Below are 22,154 nucleotides of genomic sequence, written 5' to 3'. Positions count from 1 at the left end.
ACCCAAGTCCATCGGACAGCACAACGAACATGAATGGACGCAGGAGATCAGACAGGATGTCTACGTACGTGTCACTTGTCAGAGTCGTATCTAGAAGTATCAGAAGTCCCATATCAGTCGAACTCCACGCTCCCCACACCATTACAGAGCCTGCATCTGCTTGAACAGTCCCCAGCGGACATACAGGGTCCATGGATTCATGAGGTTGTCTCCACACAGGTTTCCGAGCGAGGTGGCGCACTGGACTCGTATTCGGGAGGACGACGGTTCAAACCCGAGTCCCGCCATCCTGATTTAGGTTTTCCGTGATTTCCCTAAATCGCTTCAGGCAAATGGCGGGATGGTTCCCTTGAAAGGGCACAGTCGACTTCCTTCCCCATCCTTCCCTAATCCGATGAGACTGATGACATCGCTGTTTGGTCTCCTCCCCGAAATCAACCCAACTCAATCCACACCTGTACACCCCCATCCGCTCGATACTATTTGAAACGAGACTCGTCCGACCAGGCAGCATGTTTCCAGTCATCAACGGTCCAATGTCGGTGCTGAAGGACCCATGTGAGTGCAAAGCTTTGTGTCGTGCAGTCATCAATAGCACACGAGTGGGCCTTCCGCTCCAAAAGCCTTCATCTATGATGCTTCGTTGAATGGTTCGCGCACTGACACTTGATGCCCAGCATTGGAATCTGCAACAAATTGTCGAAGATTTGAAGTTTTACTAGATTCCTGATATTCACGGTACACTCATGAAACGGTCGTGCGTGAAAATCCCCACTTCATCGTGACCTCGAAGATGCTTTGTCCCACCTTCAGACTCACTTAAATCTTGATAAACTGACCCTGTAGCAGCAGTAACCGATCTACTAACTGCGCCAGACATTGTTATCTTATATAGGCGTTGCCGATCAAAAATGGTTCAAATGGCTCTGAGCACTACGGGACTGAACATCTAAGATCATCAGTCCCCTAGAACTTAGAACTACTTAAACCTAACTAACCTAAGGACATCACATACATCCATGCCAGAGGCAGGATTCGAACCTGCGACCGTAGCGGTCGCGCGGTCCCTGACTGAAGCGCCTAGAACTGCTCGGCCATATCGGCCGGCGTTGCGATCGCAGCGTCGTATGCTGCCTGTTTACATATCTCAATATTTGAATACGCATGCCTATACCAATTTCTTTGGTGCTTCAGTGTATAAAAGTTCCTTTTTTATCGATTGAGGTACAGAACCCTAATAATAAAACGATGTTTTCATGTTTACTATTTGTATTATTTGCAAAGAACAAATAAAAGTACATAAATGTTTTTTTTAAGTCATAATTTGGTTATAGCCAATCCTGTTTCACTCGCATCCTATAGAGGATCTCTCAGCGTCAGCGTGGTCTTGTCCCTGGCTTTCTTTACATCTCGCCTCCAACTATGAACTGGGGTCTTTTTCGCGGACTCCAGTGTTTCCAAGACGGAGCGTGGAGCGCGACCTTCCTCCATGTTCCTCACGTGGTCCGAATACGCGAGCTGCTGTTGTCGCATGCCCGCCAAGGACCTTGTGTCGGCCCGCGTTCTCATGTTGTACCTCCTGCAGCCAGAATTCGTGGAATGTCGGAGGTAGCGATCTTCCATGGACTTCATGCGGGGAATGTCTGACTTGGCCGATATCCAACGCGTGGCACTCCCGCGCACCATTCTCTCGACATATTCAGAATCGAACAGAGCCTCCTTGGTCCGTTTCCCTACAACCCTGTGGTTACCGACGATTCCGTGCTTCGCAGCGTTGAAGAGTCGGCCCGCATCGCCGATGCGCCTGTTGAATTCCTCGGCTGTCAGGCGAGGACCTATACACAATCCGGAATACGAGAGACAAGGCACTTCCAATATGGCACGGCCGTCGATTTCCACTGTCCCAACGTCTTCACCCGCCAACACGGACATTACCCGCGCATCCTCTGGCAGCAGATGCAGACGTTTTCCGTTCGTCTCTTCACACCAGACGTCCAACTTGTGCTGCAGTTCTGTTCTCGTCGCAGCAAGGAGGACAACTTGATCGCAATATGCTGAAACTGATACCGGCATATATTTGCAAATGCTCTCTTTTGTTCGAGCCTGATAACTGTTGAAGACATCATCCAGTACTAGGATACTTATATAAGACGACAAACTGTCCTGAGGCCTTAGCGAGAAACCTGTTCCAAAAGCTCTGGACAGCACGTTTCCTGTCCGCACGTAGTTTATTCTTCCTTCGAACAAACTCAGAACAGCGAGTCTGGTGCAGGCAGGCACATGTTTTCGAGCTAGGGTTTCCATTACGACACTCAGTGCAAGTTTTCCTAACGCTCTCTCTAGGTTGATGTGGCAAAGATGAAGTGCAGTTCTTCGCACGTTTGACAACTCAATAAGTTGTCGAATGACGAATGCGTGATCATTCTTGGATCTATTTCGTCTGTAACCACACTGAGCTTCATTTAACTTTTCTTCCGTTCCCTTCCGGATGCGTTCCTCTAGTATCCTGGCGTATACCTTGGCAGCCGTATTTAGGAACGATATTGCTCCGTAGCTCTCACAGAGCGATCTATCTCCATTTCTGTAGCAAGGAAAAACTATAGTTTCTTTCCAGTCCTCTGGGACCTTCTTATCCTTCCACGCCATATTAAAAACCCTGAGAAGTTCCACATGTCCTTTTTCTCCCATATGCTTAACCATTTCTGGCGTTATTCTGTCATGACCAGCGGATCTGCCATTTTTTATCTTCTGTAATGAATTCTTCATTTCATTTCTGCTGATACTTTCTCCCACCTCATTTTCTGGCTTTTGCAAACCTGGATCTTCGGACAAAGCAAAACGCTCTTCGAAGTACCCGCGCCATTTTCCCACAATTTCATTCATGTCTGTAAGGAGAGACCCATCTGTAGACTTCAGATTTTGTGTAGTACAATGCGCATCCCGATTCACCTTCTTCAACACGTGGAAAAAGAGTTTCTGGTCTTCAGTGCGCGGACTTCCTAGCTTGTTTCCAAAATCCGTCCAAGAAAATCTTTTCGCTTTTTCTACAGCCTTTTTGGCCGTTGTTCTCTCATTTTTATAGTCCGACATGTGAACATGGTCACGTTCGATACGACAGTTACGCCACGCCACCTTCTTTTTCTGCACAGCACCTGCCACATCGTCTGTCCACCATGCCGTCCCCCGTCGGTTACAGCACGGCCTACTAGTACCACACACGTTCTCGGCTGCTTCGAGTAATGCGTTTCTGAGACTCGACCACCTATCTTCTAGACTCGCCGCACTTTGTTGAGGATTCCTGCTCAAGATATCTGACACATGGTTTTGATAACTCGTTTGAATGGCTTGTTGCCTTAACAAGTGATACCTTATCTGAGTGTCGATCTCATTATGTTGTCTGCATCTATTTACGCCATCTTTAGTGGGCTTCTGCTCCATCTCCATTTCCATTGTTACCAGACGGTGATCCTTTATTATCGCATCATCATGTGCTCTTGTGTCTCTGACGAGAGGCAACATGCTTCTTTTGACAATACAGTAGTCGATCACCGACTGTTGTATTTTCGTGCCTTCCCCTCCTGCGTTTTTTAGTTCACAATATCTGGTGTATTTTTGCCCGTCTTCGTGTTCGAAAAAAGTGTTAAGTATCACTAAGTCGTTGGCTACACACAACTGAAGTAGAAGCTCTCCGGAGTCTGTCAATACGTTTTCTCCTTCTTTTCCAATCACATTGTCCCACTTTTCCGCTTCTCTTCCTACTCTTGCATTGAAGTCTCCCACAATTATGATGTTATCTTCCTTTGTTTGATCGATAGTATTTTGCAGCTCGTTGAAGAACTCCATCTTATCTACCTTCAGGCGGCAATTATCTGGACCGTAGAAGACAAACAGCGCAATAGAGTGACCTCTTTCTACAATATGGGAGACCAACAGCCTTTCATTTACCCCTTTCCAGTCTTTCACATTGTTCTTGTACTCCCCACGTAGTATCAGTCCGACCCCAGCCCTGGCACGCCCGTATGTGACTCCCTTAAATAGCAGGTCGCAGTCGCGACCTATTTCTTTCCAATGTGAACCATTTTCATCTTTCATCTTGGTCTCTGTGACACCCAGGTAATGCAAGCCAGTTCTCCACATTTTTTCGGTAACAATGTACTTTCTCCTTTCCATAAAGGCGCCACCAACATTCCAGCAACCGAATATAGCACAGCTCCGTTCTTCCGAATTTGACTTCGCTGCCGCCATGTTGACTATTCCCCGCAGAGGCATCGGTTCATCCATCTAGATCAGCTGTAACAGTAAATGGGTGAAGTGTATAGCTAGGCTACTTTCCTTTTTCTGTTACATACTTATAATGAAAGGTTTCATACAAACCAAAGAATGTATTCATTGACATCTACTTTCCTCCATTCCTTCATCCAGGTAGTCTTAGAGCTGTTTCCCCTACGTCTCTGTACACAATCTGTTAGCCTCTGTAACAGAAAAGAATGTTATACACAGTCAGCACTATATAAATTACGTGACAAAATTTTCATAAGCTTAACTCATTTCCATCTTCACAAGAAGATTTGTCCACAAACCTGCTACTGAAAGAAGTATCGTCTTGAATTCTTATACAGATTAAATCGCTAGTGTGTATACAGGATGAGTGCAAACTCTACTAACAGGCTTTCAGAAGTTGTTCAACATTGTTAAGTGATTTGACGTAAGGAACGCTTGGTTCCCAGTGCCTCTCCAAATAATCATTCATTCCGCCTGTTACCCCAACTTTCCCTGTGAAAGTGCTGCACTGAGAATGTCTGCATACCCGTACAAATTCGTGTAATACAGCATGTGTGCCATGCTTGTAAATAGAACCTCTCCATTGAGTCAACATTCTCGCTGTTGGCAACATAGCCTTCCTCGCGCCTCTTTGCCTTCATACTTCACTTGGCTACACCCCAATCCATCAAGCGTTTTGACCGCCACTCTGTAGGTACCCCCTTCTTTTCAGTGAATCCACAATATACTTGACTCAAATTACAGACTTTGCTTCTACATGCGAGGCGTTTTTCCTACTGTGGATCTTTCTTCGTTACGCACCCCTTTCTGCTGTTAGGGAGAGTACCTTCTTTATTTGTTAGTTGTCTGACAGCATTCTTAATTCAGCCACGAGTTTTGGATATGTCAGGTGTGGTGTCAGAGGCCTCTAAATATAGAACAGAGATACTCCAGTCGCGAAGCCCACTGCAAAGTTGAAACGTAACGAGCATCTGGAACAGAATGACCTTCTCCGTGTCAACCAATATGGATTCTGAAAATACCGGCCACGTGAAACCCAACTGAGCTTCTATAACAAGATATCCTTGAAAGCTGTGGACGAAGGCAATCAAGTGCATGGAGAATTTCTTGACTTCCGAAATGCATTTGACTCAGTACCACACCAATGCTTATTAATAAAACTACGACCATATGGGGTAACAAACAAAATGTGTGACTGGATTGAAGATTTTTAGTAGGGAGACGCAGCGTGTTATCTTGAATGGAGAGTCATCGACAGATGTAGAAACGACTTCAGCCGAGTTGTAGGGAAGTGTCTTGAGACCGTTGCTGTTCATTATGTACATTAGTGACCTTACAGACAATATTAATACCAACCTCAGACTTTTTGTAGATGACTGAGTTAGCTATAATGAAGTGTTGTCTGGAAAACTTGCACAGATATCCAGTCAGATGTTGATAAGATTTCCAACAGGTGCAAATATTGAAAATTTACTTTAAATGCATCCCTCCATCCCTCCCGTGACCCATGGACGTTACTGTCGGTCGGACGGCTTGTGTCCCTCAGCAATACAGAAAGCCGTCCAGCAGCTGCAGCCACAACGAAGGGGTATCTGTTGAGAGGCCAGACAAACGTGTGCTGGAGACGGGCAGCAGCCTTTTCAGTAGTTACAGGCACAAAAGTTTGGGTGATAACTGATCTGGCCTTCTAACATCAACCGAAACGACCTTGCTGTGTTGGTGCTGCGATCGGCTGAAAGCAAGGGGAAACCACAGACGTAATTTTTGCCAAGGGCATGCAGCTCTGTTATATGATTAAATGATGATGGCGTCCACTTGCGTAAAATATTCCGGAGGTAAAATAGTCCCCCATTCGGAACTCCGGGCAGGGACAACGCAGGAGGCCGTTGTCATCAGGAGAAACAAAAGTGGCGTTCTACGGATCGGCGCATGGAGTGTTAATGCCCTTAATCGGGCAGTTAGGTTAGAAACTTTAAAAAGGGAAATGGATAGGCTGAAGTCAGACGTACTGAGAATCACTGAAGATCGGTGGCAGAAGGTACAGAACTTCTGATCGGGTGAATGCAGGGTTACAAATAAGAAGTCAAGTAGGAGTAATGCAGGAGTGGATTTAATAATAAGTAAGAAAATAGGAATACGGTTGAACTATTTTGAACAGCATAGTGAACGCGTTACCTTAGCCAAAACAGACATGAAGCCCACACCTGCCACAATAGTAAAAGTTTATATACCAGCTAGCTCCGCAGATGACGAGATTACAGAAGTGTATGATGAAATAAAAGAAATTATTCAGGAAGTTAAACGAGACGAAAATATAATCGTGATAGGGGACTGGAATTCGATAATAGGAAATGGGAGAGAAGGAAAAAAGAATAGGTAAACATCGACTGGGAAGAAGGAATGAAAGAGGAAGCTGCCTGGCAGAATTTTGTACAGTCGTGAACACTTGGTTTAAGAATCATGAAAGAAGGTTGTGTAAGAGACTTGGAGACACAGAAAGCTTCCCGATTGATTATGTAATGGTAAGATAGAGATTTTGGAACCAGATTTTAAATTTTAATATATTTCTAGGGGCAGATGTGGACTCTGACTACAATTTGTTGGCTATGAACTGTAGATTAAAACTGAAAAAATTGCAGAAAGATAGGAAATGAAGGAGACGGGGCTTGGATAAGTTGAAAGAACCAGAGATTGTTGAGAGTTTGATAGGGAGCGTTAGGCAATGGTTGACTGGAACAGGGGAAAGGAATACAGTTGAAGAGGAATGGGTAGCTTTGAGAGATGAAATAGTGAAAACGAGCAGAGTATCAAACAGGTAAAAAGTCAAGGCCTAATAGGAATGCAGAAAATGAAGGGGGCGAAAGGGAATATAAATGTCTAAAAATGCGATTGACAGGAAGTGCAAAATGGCTTAGTAGGAATGGCTAGACGATCAAAGTAAGAATTTAGAAGCATATTTCACTAGAGGGAAGAAAAATACCGCCTAAAGGAAACTTAAGGAGGCCTTGAAAAGAGAAGCAACTGTATGAACATCAAGAGCTCAGATGAAAAAAAAAAAAAAAAAAAAAACAGTCCTATGCAAAGAAGGGAAAGCTGAAAGGTGGAAGGAGTATATAGAGGATCTGTACAAGGGAGATGAAGTTGAAGGCAATATTATAGAAGTGGAAGAGGACGTAGATGGAGATCGAATGGGAGATATGATACTGCGAAAAGAAATTTACAGAGCACTGAAAGACCTAACTCGAAACATATCCCTGGGAGCAGATGACATTCCGTCAGAATTACTGAAAGCCTTGGTAGAGACTGCCACGACAAAAATTTTCCATCTGGTGTGCAAGATGTATGAGACAGGCGAAATACTACCAGACTTCAGGAAGAATGTAATAATTCCAATTCCAAAGAAAGCAGTTTCTGACAGGTGTGAAAATTACATGGCTACAAAAAACTAACAGGAATTCTTTACAGAAGAATGGAAAGACTGATGGAAACCGACCTCAGCGAAGATCAGTTTGGATGCTGGAGAAACAAAGGAACACGCTAGGCAATATTGTCACTACGACTTACCTTAGAAAATAGGCTAAGGAAAGGCAAACCTAAGCTATAACATTCGTAAACTTAAAGAAAGCTTTTGACAATGTCGACTGGAATACTCTCTTCGGAATTCTGTGCGTAGCAGGGTAAATGACAGAGAGCGGAAGGATATTTACACCTTGTACAGAAACCAGACGGCACTGATAAGAGTTGAAGCGCATGAAAGGGGAGCAGTGGTTGAGAAAGTAATAAGACAAGGTTGTAGCCTGTCGCCGATGTTATTCAATTTGTACTTTGAGTAAGCAGTAGAGGAAACCAAAGACAAGTTTGGAAAAGGAATTACAGTCTAGGGAATAGAAATAAAAACGTTGAAGTTTGCCAATGACATTGTAATTCTGCCAGAGACAGCAAAGAACATGGAAGAACACCTGAACAGAATGGATAGCGTCCTGAAAGGAGGATATAGAATGCCCATCAACAAAAGGATAATGGAATGCAGTCGAATTAAATCAGGTGATGTTGAGGGAATTAGATTAAGAAACGAGACACTCAAAATAGTAGATGAATTTTGCTATTTGAGCAGCAAGATAACTGATGATGGCCGAAGTAGAGCGGATATAACGCACCACAGGCTATTGATTTCCAAATTCTCAAGATCTTTAAAAAGAAATTACATCAGCAAGTTATCACTGCCACGAAATTATATAAAGGGAACAGTATTGTACTTTTGAAAAACGTGATTATGTGGGTAAAGTTTATGATTTTCTGAGACCCACATCCTTCCAAGTCCTTCCTAAAGACCCTACTAAATTATTCGAAGATGATATTCAGTGCACTGCACTGGTGGACTAGGGGGGGGGGGGGGGGGGCGGAAGGGTTGGCCTGCCCCAGACCTCTTGTCCTGAAGGGATCTCCTAATCTCGAGGGCCTCGAGAGTTGTAGACCCCCCCCCCCCCCCCCAGGAACAAACCATTTTTAATCAAATCCTAAACAAGGCCAAAGTATCATCAGCAAATAAAGAGTCAGTTTGGAGTTCGCGGCACCATACGTTTGCAAAACAGAAACTTATATACCTACTTATCTATTATCAGCCCGTGGCAATTGTCAGAGGCCGTGTTCAGAATTTTTAGAATTATCGTAAAACTTTGCATGAAACGTAGAAACTGTAGAATGATAACCAGTTGTCTGCTAGACACAGTTATTCTACATGAAGCATTTTTTGATACCTAGGTCATTTACAAAGGTGTTAAAAATACTCGAATAAGTACAGTGAAGAGGTTACCAGGGATTTATTAATTTTTTAACTAAGTATTACATTTTTAAAATCACTTTTTCAAGGTTATACATAATTATTACGTAGTTTGTTTTTTTTGACATGAAAATCCAACTAGATGAACTAGAGGACATGTCAAAAGATATTCAACAGGAGTTGGAAAAAGAAGGGCTGCATAGTGGATTGTTCAGGGACCAAGGTTTTGACAGTGCTGCATCGCTGTCGGGAGAAAGTTGAGGAGTACAACGAAAAATTCGAGAAGTCGAACCAAAAGCTCTGATCTGTCTCTGTGTTAATCATCTGTTAAATCTTTGTGGAGTATATGCATTCTCATGCGTTCCGTCTAGCTTCACCTGTTTTGGAACTGTGGAGAAGTTATATTCATTCATCTCATCTTCTACATACTGATGGGAATTACTTGTACAAGAGACACGAAAAAGTTTGAAACTGTTGTCTGATACTAGCTGGAGGGTTCACTGCCATTCAGTTAAATTCATGGAAGAAAACTTGGAAACAGTTGTGAGCACTTTGAAAGATATGCAAGATCCATCCAAGGGAAATTTTGATATTAGATCTGCAGCAAGCTTACCCCTTTAAGCTAAATATGATTTTACGTTTCTGTTCTACGTCGTCATTAGGCACACTATACTTTTCTTTTTTGTTTTGGTTTTAGGGCGCAAAACTGCTATGGTCATTAGCGCCCGGTACACTATACTGGAGGAAGTAAATTTAGTCCAATAATATCTATAGTCTCCAAAACTGACTTTGTAAGAAAAACTCGCCAAATTAAAAGCCCTGAATGAGAGTTTAATGACCGAACGAATTACAGTTGTTAATAATAAACTTTTGGCACTAAAAAATACAGTGATATATACATTAACATTGACTGACGAGAAAGAAGGAGGATAAATAAAACATGCTGGGTGAACTAGCTCCGGACACTGGACTATCGATTCTAGAAGTTCGTCGTTAAATGTTTGTGATGTGTCGACAGAAGTGCCGACACAGTGTTATTTTGAGGGGGCCGATATGCACGCTATAAGCTCACGCAGAATATCGTGAGCGTCTGAAACAGGACGCTCAATGAATGCTATAAAGAAAAGTACGTTGCTTTTGGAATACTTAACTTTAATCCATCCTTGTTGTATGCATCGTTCTTGAGACGATAATTATCAATTGCTATGTAAGGCTAATGGCGCCTTGCTAGGTCGTAGCCATGGACTTAGCTGAAGGCTATTCTAACTATCTGCTCGGCAAAGGAGCGAGGCTTCGTCAGTGTAGTCGCTAGCTACGTCGTCCGTACAACTGGGGCGAGTGCTAGTCCGTATCTCGAGACCTGCCTTGTGGTGGCGCTCGGTCTGCGATCCCTGACAGTGGCGACACGCGGGTCCGACATGTACTAGTGGACCGCGGCCGATTTAAAACTACCACCTAGCAAGTGTGGTGCCTGGCGGTGACACCACAGTTTGAATGCACAGACCAATTTGTATAACAATTGTCACAACGATACACGCCTGGCAGGAAATCACTAAAATTTTTCAGGTTGTTGAAACAAAATTTATGCTTGAATTTCCCGATGAAGCTCAGGCTGTAGCACTGGAGAACATGGTAGAAATTTGCAATGAGTTTGATACGGAGCAAGTGTTGCAAGAAATAAAAAGGTGTCATAGGCGCCGGCCGCTGTGGCCGAGCGGTTCTAGGCGCTTCAGTCTGGAACCGCGCGACCGCTACGGTCGCAGGTTCGAATCCTTCCTCGGGCATGGATGTGTGTGATGTCCTTAGGTTAGTTAGGTTTAAGTAGTTCTAAGTTCTAGAGGACTGATGACCTCAGATGTTAAGTCCCATAGTGCTCAGAGCCATTTGAACCATTTTTCATAGGCATCTACATGAACCGATACAAATGTGGAAGTTGCTGCTAGATGGACAGCCCAAAAAATCCTTCAGTTTATACTTTAAAATAATTAAATTGGACTTCAGTGATTCATTACCCTGGACGTCACTTCTTGACGATTTGTGTCTCAGTCACATCTTGGAGGCAAACTTTTCTCAACTGAAACCAATAAAAAAATTTTCCTCACATTACGATGTATCAAGAAAGACTATCCAATCTACCCATTTCATCAACTGAAAGAGAAGTTTCAAATACATTTCAACGAAGTTATTGAGAATGTATTCTTCCGTTTTGAGTTCAATAGAGCGGTGACAGCAGCGGAAGCAGCTACAAGCATTTGCGCTGAGTATGGGGGTAACGCTACTGGACAGAGCACGGCAAAAATATGGTTTTCTCGTTTTAAGGAGGGTCGTTTTCACATTAGTGACTCTCCACGTTCAGGAAGACCTTCGGGATTTGATGAAGACCGTTTAAACGCATTAGTCCACAATGATCCTGGTCACTCTACTCGAGAAACGGCAAATGTGATAAACTCTGATTACGTCACTATCATGCGACATTTGCAAACAACGTGGAAGGCTCAAAAATCAGATGTATGGATACCACATGCTCTAAGGCAATATCACAAAAATCAGCGGGTGGCCATACGTGCATCTCTGCTTACTCGTCATCAAACGGCTTATGAACAACACCAACCATTACTATTCTGCATCGCTACTAGTGACGAGAAATGGTGACTCTGTTAACACAAGGAAAGGAAAGGAATGGCTGAACCCAAACAAAGCAACAGTTCCCCGTTGGGGAGTCTGGCGAAACAGCGACGGTGTGGTGTATTAACAAATAGCTTCCCCTTGCTGTAACTATCACTGCTAACATTTATTGTCAACAACTGGGACGCAGTCGAAGAACAACAACCAGGAAGACTACGTGAAGTTAAGCTACTCCACGATAACGCCCGCTCGCATTATACTAGACCAGTGGTTCCCAACAGGTGGTCCGCGGATCCCCTGCCAGAGAGGTCAGCAAGATGCTATTAGAATAAAAAATATATTAAATATATTTCGTACGACAACAGATTTTTTTGTTTTGGCCGCTTTCTGCATCAGCAGAGCTTTAGCGAACGCTAACTTCTGAACCATGGACCTTGCCGTTGGTGGGGAGGCTTGCGTGCCTCAGCGATACAGATAGCCGTACCGTAGGTGCAACCACAACGGAGGGGTATCTGTTGAGAGGCCAGACAAACGTGTGGTTCCTGAAGAGGGGCAGCAGCCTTTTCAGTAGTTGCAAGGGCAACAGTCTGGATGATTGACTGATCTGGCCTTGTAACAATAACCAAAACGGCCTTGCTGTGCTGGTACTGCGAACGGCTGAAAGCAAGGGGAAACTAGAGCCGTAATTTTTCCCGAGGGCATGCAGCTTTACTGTATGATTACATGATGATGGCGTCCTCTTGGGTAAAATATTCCGGAGGTAAAATAGTCCCCCATTCGGATCTCCGGGCGGGGACTACTCAAGAGGATGTCGTTATCAGGAGAAAGAAAACTGGCGTTCTACGGATCGGAGCGTGGAATGTCAGATCCCTTAATCGGGCAGGTAGGTTAGAAAATTTAAAAAGGGAAATGGATAGGTTGAAGTTAGATATAGTGGGAATTAGTGAAGTTCGGTGGCAGGAGGAACAAGACTTCTGGTCAGGTGACTACAGGGTTATAAACACAAAATCAAATAGGGGTAATGCAGGAGTAGGTTTAATAATGAATAGGAAAATAGGAATGCGGGTAAGCTACTACAAACAGCATAGTGAACGCATTATTGTGGCCAAGATAGATACGAAGCCCACACCTACTACAGTAGTACAAGTTTATATGCCAACTAGCTCTGCAGATGACGAAGAAATTGAAGAAATGTATGATGAAATAAAAGAAATTATTCAGATTGTGAAGGCAGACGAAAATTTAATAGTCATGGGTGACTGGAATTCGAGTATAGGAAAAGGGAGAGAAGGAAACATAGTAGGTGAATATGGATTGGGGGACAGAAATGAAAGAGGAAGCCGCCTGGTAGAATTTTGCACAGAGCACAACATAATCATAACTAACACTTGGTTTAAGAATCATGAAAGAAGGTTGTATACATGGAAGAACCCTGGAGATACTAAAAGGTATCAGATAGATTATATAATGGTAAGACAGAGATTTAGGAACCAGGTTTTAAATTGTAAGACATTTCCAGGGGCAGATGTGGACTCTGACCACAATCTATTGGTTATGACCTGTAGATTAAAACTGAAGAAACTGCAAAAAGGTGGGAATGTAAGGAGATGGGACCTGGATAAACTAAAAGAACCAGAGGTTGTACAGAGATTCAGGGAGAGCATAAGGGAGCAATTGACAGGAATGGGGGAAATAAATACAGTAGAAGAAGAATGGGTAGCTTTGAGGGATGAAGTAGTGAAGGCAGCAGTGGATCAAGTAGGTAAAAAGACGAGGGCTAGTAGAAATCCTTGGGTAACAGAAGAAATATTGAATTTAATTGATGAAAGGAGAAAATATAAAAATGCAGTAAGTGAAACAGGCAAAAAGGAATACAAACGTCTCAAAAATGAGATCGACAGGAAGCGCAAAATGGCTAAGCAGGGATGGCTAGAGGACAAATGTAAGGATGTAGAGGCCTATCTCACTAGGGGTAAGATAGATACCGCCTACAGGAAAATTAAAGAGACCTTTGGAGATAAGAGAACGACTTGTATGAATATCAAGAGCTCAGATGGAAACCCAGTTCTTAGCAAAGAAGGGAAAGCAGAAAGGTGGAAGGAGTATATAGAGGGTCTATACAAGGGCGAGGTACTTGAGGACAATATTATGGAAATGGAAGAGGATGTAGATGAAGATGAAATGGGAGATATGATACTGCGTGAAGAGTTTGACAGAGCACTGAAAGACCTGAGTCGAAACAAGGCCCCCGGCGTAGACAATATTCCATTGGAACTACTGACGGCCATGGGAGACCCAGTCCTGACAAAACTCTACCATCTGGTGAGCAAGATGTATGAAACAGGCGAAATACCCACAGACTTCAAGAAGAATATAATAATTCCAATCCCAAAGAAAGCAGGTGTTGACAGATGTGAAAATTACCGAACTATCAGCTTAATAAGCCACAGCTGCAAAATACTAACACGAATTCTTTACAGACGAATGGAAAAACTAGTAGAAGCCAACCTCGGGGAAGATCAGTTTGGATTCCGTAGAAACACTGGAACACGTGAGGCAATACTGACCTTACGACTTATCTTAGAAGAAAGATTAAGGAAAGGCAAACCTACGTTTCTAGCATTTGTAGACTTAGAGAAAGCTTTTGACAATGTTGACTGGAATACTCTCTTTCAAATTCTAAAGGTGGCAGGGGTAAAATACAGGGAGCGAAAGGCTATCTACAATTTGTACAGAAACCAGATGGCAGTTATAAGAGTCGAGGGACATGAAAGGGAAGCAGTGGTTGGGAAGGGAGTAAGACAGGGTTGTAGCCTCTCCCCGATGTTGTTCAATCTGTATATTGAGCAAGCAGTAAAGGAAACAAAAGAAAAATTCGGAGTAGGTATTAAAATTCATGGAGTAGAAATAAAAACTTTGAGGTTCGCCGATGACATTGTAATTCTGTCAGAGACAGCAAAGGACTTGGAAGAGCAGTTGAATGATATGGACAGTGTCTTGAAAGGAGGATATAAGATGAACATCAACAAAAGCAAAACAAGGATAATGGAATGCAGTCTAATTAAGTCGGGTGATGCTGAGGGAATTAGATTAGGAAATGAGGCACTTTAAGTAGTAAAGGAGTTTTGCTATTTGGGGAGCAAAATAACTGATGATGGTCGAAGTAGAGAGGATATAAAATGTAGGCTGGCAATGGCAAGGAAAGCGTTTCTGAAGAAGAGAAATTTGTTAACATCCAGTATTGATTTAAGTGTCAGGAAGTCATTTCTGAAAGTATTCGTATGGAGTGTAGCCATGTATGGAAGTGAAACATGGACGATAAATAGTTTGGACAAGAAGAGAATAGAAGCTTTCGAAATGTGGTGCTACAGAAGAATGCTGAAGATTAGATGGGTAGATCACATAACTAATGAGGAAGTATTGAATAGGATTGGGGAGAAGAGAAGTTTGTGGCACAACTTGACCAGAAGAAGGGATCGGTTGGTAGGACATGTTCTGAGGCACCAAGGGATCACCAATTTAGTATTGGAGGGGAGCGTGGAGGGTAAAAATCGTAGAGGGAGACCAAGAGATGAATACACTAAGCAGATTCAGAAGGATGTAGGTTGCAGTAGGTACTGGGAGATGAAAAAGCTTGCACAGGATAGAGTAGCATGGAGAGCTGCATCAAACCAGTCTCAGGACTGAAGACCACAACAACAACAACTTCTGCTTCTAGCTTCTTCCTACAGCCAACTGACACTAGCACACTCTAGCGCAAAACTAGAATTAGATAGAGGCAAATAGTTCTGCTGTATGCCGTTAGACAGCGCGCGCTGCCTCTTTGCAGCTGACAACTGACAGTCACTTTACACAGAAACTCGCATTTCAGACGACAATCGGCCATTGTTAATTTATTGCTAGTGCTTTCACAGACCGTGTTGTTTACATATCCAATATTCTCTATTAAAACAGTAGTGTTTGTAAAGCGCTGTTTTTCGCGGAAGCTACAGTTCACGTAGTTAAAAATGGACCGTTGGTTAAAAAGTGGTTCGTTAAAACGAGAAATGCCTACAGAAATAATGGACTCAAAGGTCAGATTGAACTCATCTCATTAAGAACTGAAAATTAAAACTAACTGTATCCTGATGGAGTACTCTGTTGTAACTGTATTTTTTTAGATAAATAATACCTTGTATGAAATTAGTGTCTTCTTATTTTTCGCACATGTCTACTCAATGTAATCTCAAGTGTCGTACACTTGAAAAACCAATACAATCAGTTTTAATTTTTTCCTGTCTTTTTCAGTTCATAGTCAATTTTTATTTTGTTAAGGGGTTTGTTATACTAAACACCCAGATTTGAAGACAAAGATTTTGAGCAATAATCAAAAATTTAACAATAATAAATGTGACTAAATTGAAAAAGTTTTAAGTTCAGTATTTTTTCAATAACGAATATGTCAATGTTTTTTCTAAGTACCAAAAATAGAAAACGTATAAATAGACTCATAATTTGGCTTTTTAGGTACTTGATACTGTGATATGACAAGGTACCAATCATGCTCGATGAGGGGGTCCTCGAGAAAATTTTATTGGGAACCCCTGTACTAGACTAACAATAAACACAGGAGTTGGACTGAGAAGTCATTCCGCACCCACCTTATTCACCCTATTTTGCGTCCTCAGATTTTCACCTTTTCCGCTTTAAATTGAGCAGCCTTCAAGGAATTTCCTTTCCGGATGAAAATGCACTCCAAACACAGCTCGATAGTTCTTTGCCTTAAAACCAAGTGGTTTCTACATTCGCAGAACCGTAAAATCACACCATCATTGGCAGACTGTTGTAAGTAAAGGAGAATATAATCTTGACAACTAAACTCTCTGTTATCTGTATCTGTTGTGTTTATTAAATTTATGGAAAGACACTATGAACTCATGCAGTAACCCAATAGAGTACTTTCAGTAGTACCAAGTTCCGCACTGGTCGCGATTCGACACAAGATGCAGGTCGACCTGCGAGGCCAACCTCATTCATTACCAACATTACAACTCAAGCACCCACCCTATACCCCCGATCTCTTCCCACGCTATTATCACGCCTTTGGCCTCTATAAAAAGGCGTGGAAGGGTCGACAATTCGTATCGGATGAGGATGTGCAGCAGGCAGATATGGACTTTACACGCTGCATTACATGGTGTTTTACCAAACAGGTATGTTATACCTGGTACATCGGTGAGTGATTACCTCAGCAGTAACAGCGGTTTTACCAGATTGTCATACCGATTCTGGACTGTACGGCCTTTGAAGAGAAACTTTTTGATCGACCCTTATAATTTTCTTATTCTATTCTTTATTACTTCTTAGCACACTACCTAATGGTTAATGTGCTACATGCTGATTCATTTCTTAAGTTCCTCACCTATCTCTTTAAGTATGTATATTGTAATTACTAGATATTAGAGCACTCACATTATAAATAATTGATTTTTTATGTCAGCCATCACATCTATGGTACTGACTTTTTGAAAATGTACATTACAAGTACATTAATTTCTAAGCAGCTGGGAGACCTCATTTAGTTTTGCCATCTCGGGTTTCGAATGGACTTGCTCCACTACTGATACAGCAAGGCATCTCCTTGTTCACTGCATAAAAGAAGTGAAGGCCGCGCCATCCTTTATTATCACAGGAAGTCTTACAAGTACTTATTAACAAAAAGATCTGTCCATCTCATGCTGTGGTAATTGAGTATCCTTTGATATCTGCAGATTGTTTTCCAACATGCCAGTAGGGGAATGCGTTGATATTCAGACAGAATTGATGTACAGGTTTAATTTCAACACTGTAAAATTGAATGACTTGACACTGAGCACTCAAATATGCTTAGCACAAGACTGCTTCCATTTCCAAAGGAGTCTGCATAAACAGTTTGATGGATTAACTACAGAGCCCCCTCCTAGTCCACTTTGGATGAACTGATTTTTTTTTTTTTTTGAAAAAAAGAACCTTTGAGTGACAACATTAAATACTGATTTAGTCAAGTATATGATGTGGTGCGAATATGGACTGAGTCAAGCAGATGATGTGGTATGGATGTGGACTGCCACTATCAGACAGCTCAACACGTTTTTGTATAAACTAAATAAAAGTATTCAGTTCACAATGGAAATCGGTAAAAATCCAAAAACGTCAGAGATCTCACCATTGACATCAGCACTCAGACCACTGTTTCAATTTTTTAGAAAAACTACAGCTACAGACACAGTAATACCTTCTTGCTCATAACACCAAGTAACACACATTCAGCTTTCCACTCAGAGGTACACCGTATCATATCTGTTCCCATGTCCAAAAATTATTTCAAAGCAGAGTTAGATACAACAAAATTTATTGCCTCAACCAATAGTCACAGTCCTGTCCCGACTGACCACATCCTGCATAGGAAACAAAAACTGAAAATTATACCACTCCTCCATGCGCCATCTGCTGTCCCTTCCAGTGTCTGCTGGAAGTGATGTACAGTACCATATCAAGGTTAGACATTACTGACTGTAGCAAAAACACTGGAATCTACAACCATAGAATTTCCTACTATGCGAAGAACACCACAGACCAGCATAGTTCATCTACATCTACATTTATACTCCGCAAGCCACCCAACGGTGTGTGGCGGAGGGCACTTTACGTGCCACTGTCATTACCTCCCTTTCCTGTTCCAGTCGCGTATGGTTCGCGGGAAGAACGACTGTCTGAAAGCCTCCGTGCGCGCTCTAATCTCTCTAATTTTACATTCGTGATCTCCTCGGGCGGTATAAGTAGGGGGAAGCAATATATTCGATACCTCATCCAGAAACGCACCATCTAGAAACCTGACGAGCAAGCTACACCGCGATGCAGAGCGCCTCTCTTGCAGAGTCTGCCACTTGAGTTTGTTAAACATCTCCGTAACGCTATCACGGCTACCAAATAACCCCGTGACGAAACGCGCCGCTCTTCTTTGGATCTTCTCTATCTCCTCCGTCAACCCGATCTGGTACGGATCCCACACTGATGAGCAATACTCAAGTATAGGTCGAACGAGTGTTTTGTAAGCCACCTCCTTTGTTGATGGACTACATTTTCTAAGGACTCTCCCAATGAATCTCAACCTGGTACCCGCCTTACCAACAATTAATTTTATATGATCATTCCACTTCAAATCGTTCCGCACGCATACTCCCAGATATTTTACAGAAGTAACTGCTACCAGTGTTTGTTCCGCTATCATATAATCATACAATAAAGGATCCTTCTTTCTATGTATTCGCAATACATTACATTTGTCTATGTTAAGGGGCAGTTGCCACTCCCTGCACCAAGTGCCTATCCGTTGCAGATCTTCCTGCATTTCGCTACAATTTTCTAATGCTGCAACTTCTCTGTATACTACAGCATCATCCGCGAAAAGCAACATGGAACTTCCGACACTATCTACTAGGTCAGTTATATATATTGCGAAAAGCGATGGTCCCATAACACTCCCCTGCGGCACGCCAGAGGTTACTTTAACGTCTGTAGACGTCTCTCCATTGATAACAACATGCTGTGTTCTGTTTGCTAAAAACTCTTCAATCCAGCCACACAGCTGGTCTGAAGGCCAGTTTTAGTAGCAAAGATAAAAACCAGCTACTATCCAACAGTGGGGTGTACAAATTTATTAGTTCTGATTGTGATAAGGTTTATATTGGTCATTCAGGCTAGCTGACGTAATTGCAACTGAAGGTTGCAGAATTCTGACTCCACATGTGCTGAACATGTACAGAGTGAGGGCCACAGGTAATAAACACAGTCCCATGGCCTTCACTAGCAAATAAATGACAAAAGGTCAGCCTGTTGGAAGACCTGGAAATCAACAAACCAATAGCCCACAGTCCTGATTTAAACTTAAACGTACAAACACAGCTTAATACTTCCCCTGTGCTAAACTTCACATAATCATCTCAGTTTTTGATTACTTCCCACACTGTCTGTTCTTTTATATTTATCCATTTTCCTGTATTTATTGTTTTTTTTTATTTTATTGAGATTCCCAATGTACTACATATATTCAGTAGTTAAATTGTTAATTAAATCTTTTAATTGGTTTCTGTATCGCTTTCAACGATTAATATCTTTTGAAGTTGTCTCGCCAAGTACTAATTGTATTTAATTTGTTTATTTAATGTAAACTGTTATACAGGCATGCTTTTCGAATAAAATGTTAATGTTTTTACGTTTGCTCCCTTTATATGTACGAGGGGTGTTTGAAATGTCCGTGTAAAAATAGAAACTACTTACATGTTTGGGGTAAACCTTTCTTATTTTTCGACATTGTCTCCTTTTAGACTTATACACTTCGTCCAAGGCTGTTCTAATTTGTTGATCCCTTCTGAATAATAGGAATGTCCAAGTCTGCAAAATAGCTATTAGTTGCTGCAATCACCTCCTCGTTTAAATAAAATCTTTGTCCCGCCAGCTATTTCTTCAAATTAGAGAACAAATAGTAGTCCGAGGGAGCCAAGTCTGGAGAATAGGGGGGATGTGAAATGAGTTGGAATCCTATTTCCATTAATTCTGCGACCAAAACTGCTGAGGTGTGTACTGGTGCATTGTCATGATGGAAAAGGACTTTTTTGCGGTCCAATCGCCGGCGTTTTTCTTGTGGCTCGGTTTTCAAACGGTACAATAACGATGAATAATATACATCTGTAATAGTTTTACCCTTTTCCAGATAGTAGATGAGGATTATCCCTTGCGAATCCCAAAAGACAGTCGCAATAGCCTTTCCAGCCAAATGTCTGATCTTCGCCTTTTTTGTGCAGATTGTCTCTTGGTAACCCATTGTTTAGGTTGTTGTTTGGTATCAGGAGTATAGTAATGTATCCATGTTTCATCCACTGTGACGAAACGACACTTAATGTCCTACGGATTTTTCCTGACCAACTGTAAACCATCCTTGCGACACTTCACACAATACCGTTTTCGGTCAAGCGTGATCAATCGCGGAACCCATCTTGCAAATAGCTTCCTCGTGTCCAAATGTTTATACAAAATATTATGTATCCGTTCATTCGAGATGCCCACACCACTAGCAATCTCACGCACCTTAACTCTTCTGTCATCCATCATCAAGTCATGGATTTTATCAATGATTTGTGGAGTCATAACCTCAACAGGGCGTCCAGAACGTTCAGCATCACTTGTGCCCAAATGGCCACTCGGAAAATTTTGAAACCATTTATAAACTGATCTAATCGAAGGTGCAGAGTCACCGTAATGTTTATCAAGCTTCTCTTTAGTCCCACGAGGCATTTTGCCTTTCATGAAGCAATGTTTAATCACCACATAAAATTCTTTTTCGTCCTTTTTTTTATAGTCACTCGACTTCCTTGATTCACACGAATCCCAAACACAAAGAAATAGATCAATATGGCTAAAAGATGGTGTGCGTTCTTTCCAAAGATGCTACTAACTAAACATGACCTCGATATGCGCCTGTGGTGCCATCTCTCGGACTTTGCACAGACTGTACAAACGCCCCTAGTATCTACTGTTCAATTTTTACCTTTTAAATAACAGAACCACCACATTTTCAAAGATGACAATTACTGTGTGTTCCCTCATTTTTCAGCATTCATTCATTTCGATTTATCTTATTGAGATTGCTTATGTACTCCATACATTATGTTGTTAACAATTGTTCTTTCTTTTAATTGGTTTCTGTAGCACATTCCATGTTTAATATTCTTGAAGTAGCCTTATCTGGTACTAATTTCATTTTACTGGATTTTGTTTAGTAACATAAACTTTTCTTTAGGCACAGTTTCCCAGTTTAATGTTTAAAGTTTTTCCTGTATGCGGCTACTCCCGGCAGAGGTGCCCCTTGCGCATGGGTGTGTGCGTGTGTGTTTGTCCTTAGGATAATTTAGGTTAAGTAGTGTGTAAGCTTAGGGACTGATGACCTTAGCAGTTAAGTCCCATAAGATTTCACACACATTTGAACATTTTTTTTCCTGCATGATACCTTTATAATTATTTACTGTTAAACTTTTTACCTTTCAGTTTCCATTTCCAACACACTCTCAAAGATGTCATTTACTGTGTTTGTGTCTCAATTTCTTTGGTGACAACAGTCAGTTAAAGTCTGGTGACAGGCCTTGTAGAAAATCGGTTAACGAAATAAACTAATCGTGTAGAAAGTAAGCAACATAGTGTTTTTCATTTATTACAACTTTATTTTAGCAAGAAATGATGGAAGAATCAGTTCATCTCTTCCAAGTCTTAGTGCTAAAGGTGCTGGATCTCCATTTGCTGTTTATATCAATCCTTGGTACAACACCCCAGACTTTTCCCGTGCTTGACCCAGCACCAAAGAATGTTGATTAACAAAAGTATGGTCATATGAGAAAGCATACAACATTCGTGACTCCAAGGCTTGGTAGGTTTTGAAGTAACCTCAAGCGCATCA

At 41.9% G+C, this 22,154-nt stretch overlaps 1 protein-coding gene across 1 annotated transcript in view; it reads right to left on the bottom strand.

The window, feature by feature from the left end:
* Nucleotides 1-1,251: 1,251 nt before the first annotated feature.
* Nucleotides 1,252-22,154, bottom strand: part of LOC126457415 (uncharacterized) — a 47,886-nt gene continuing 26,983 nt past the window's right edge. Inside the window, exons 2-3 of the mRNA XM_050093686.1 lie at nt 4,375-4,472; nt 1,252-4,290 (exon numbers count right to left, since the gene is read on the bottom strand). Coding sequence (XP_049949643.1) covers nt 1,357-4,281 — 2,925 coding nt within the window. The 5' untranslated portion in view covers nt 4,282-4,290; nt 4,375-4,472 and the 3' untranslated portion in view covers nt 1,252-1,356. The remainder of the gene's footprint in view (nt 4,291-4,374; nt 4,473-22,154) is intronic.

Source organism: Schistocerca serialis, chromosome 2 (genome assembly GCF_023864345.2).
Source record: "Schistocerca serialis cubense isolate TAMUIC-IGC-003099 chromosome 2, iqSchSeri2.2, whole genome shotgun sequence".
Lineage (NCBI taxonomy): Eukaryota > Metazoa > Arthropoda > Insecta > Orthoptera > Acrididae > Schistocerca > Schistocerca serialis.
The sequence above is the reverse complement of the archived record's forward strand: the minus strand, read 5'-3'. Positions and strand labels throughout refer to the sequence as shown.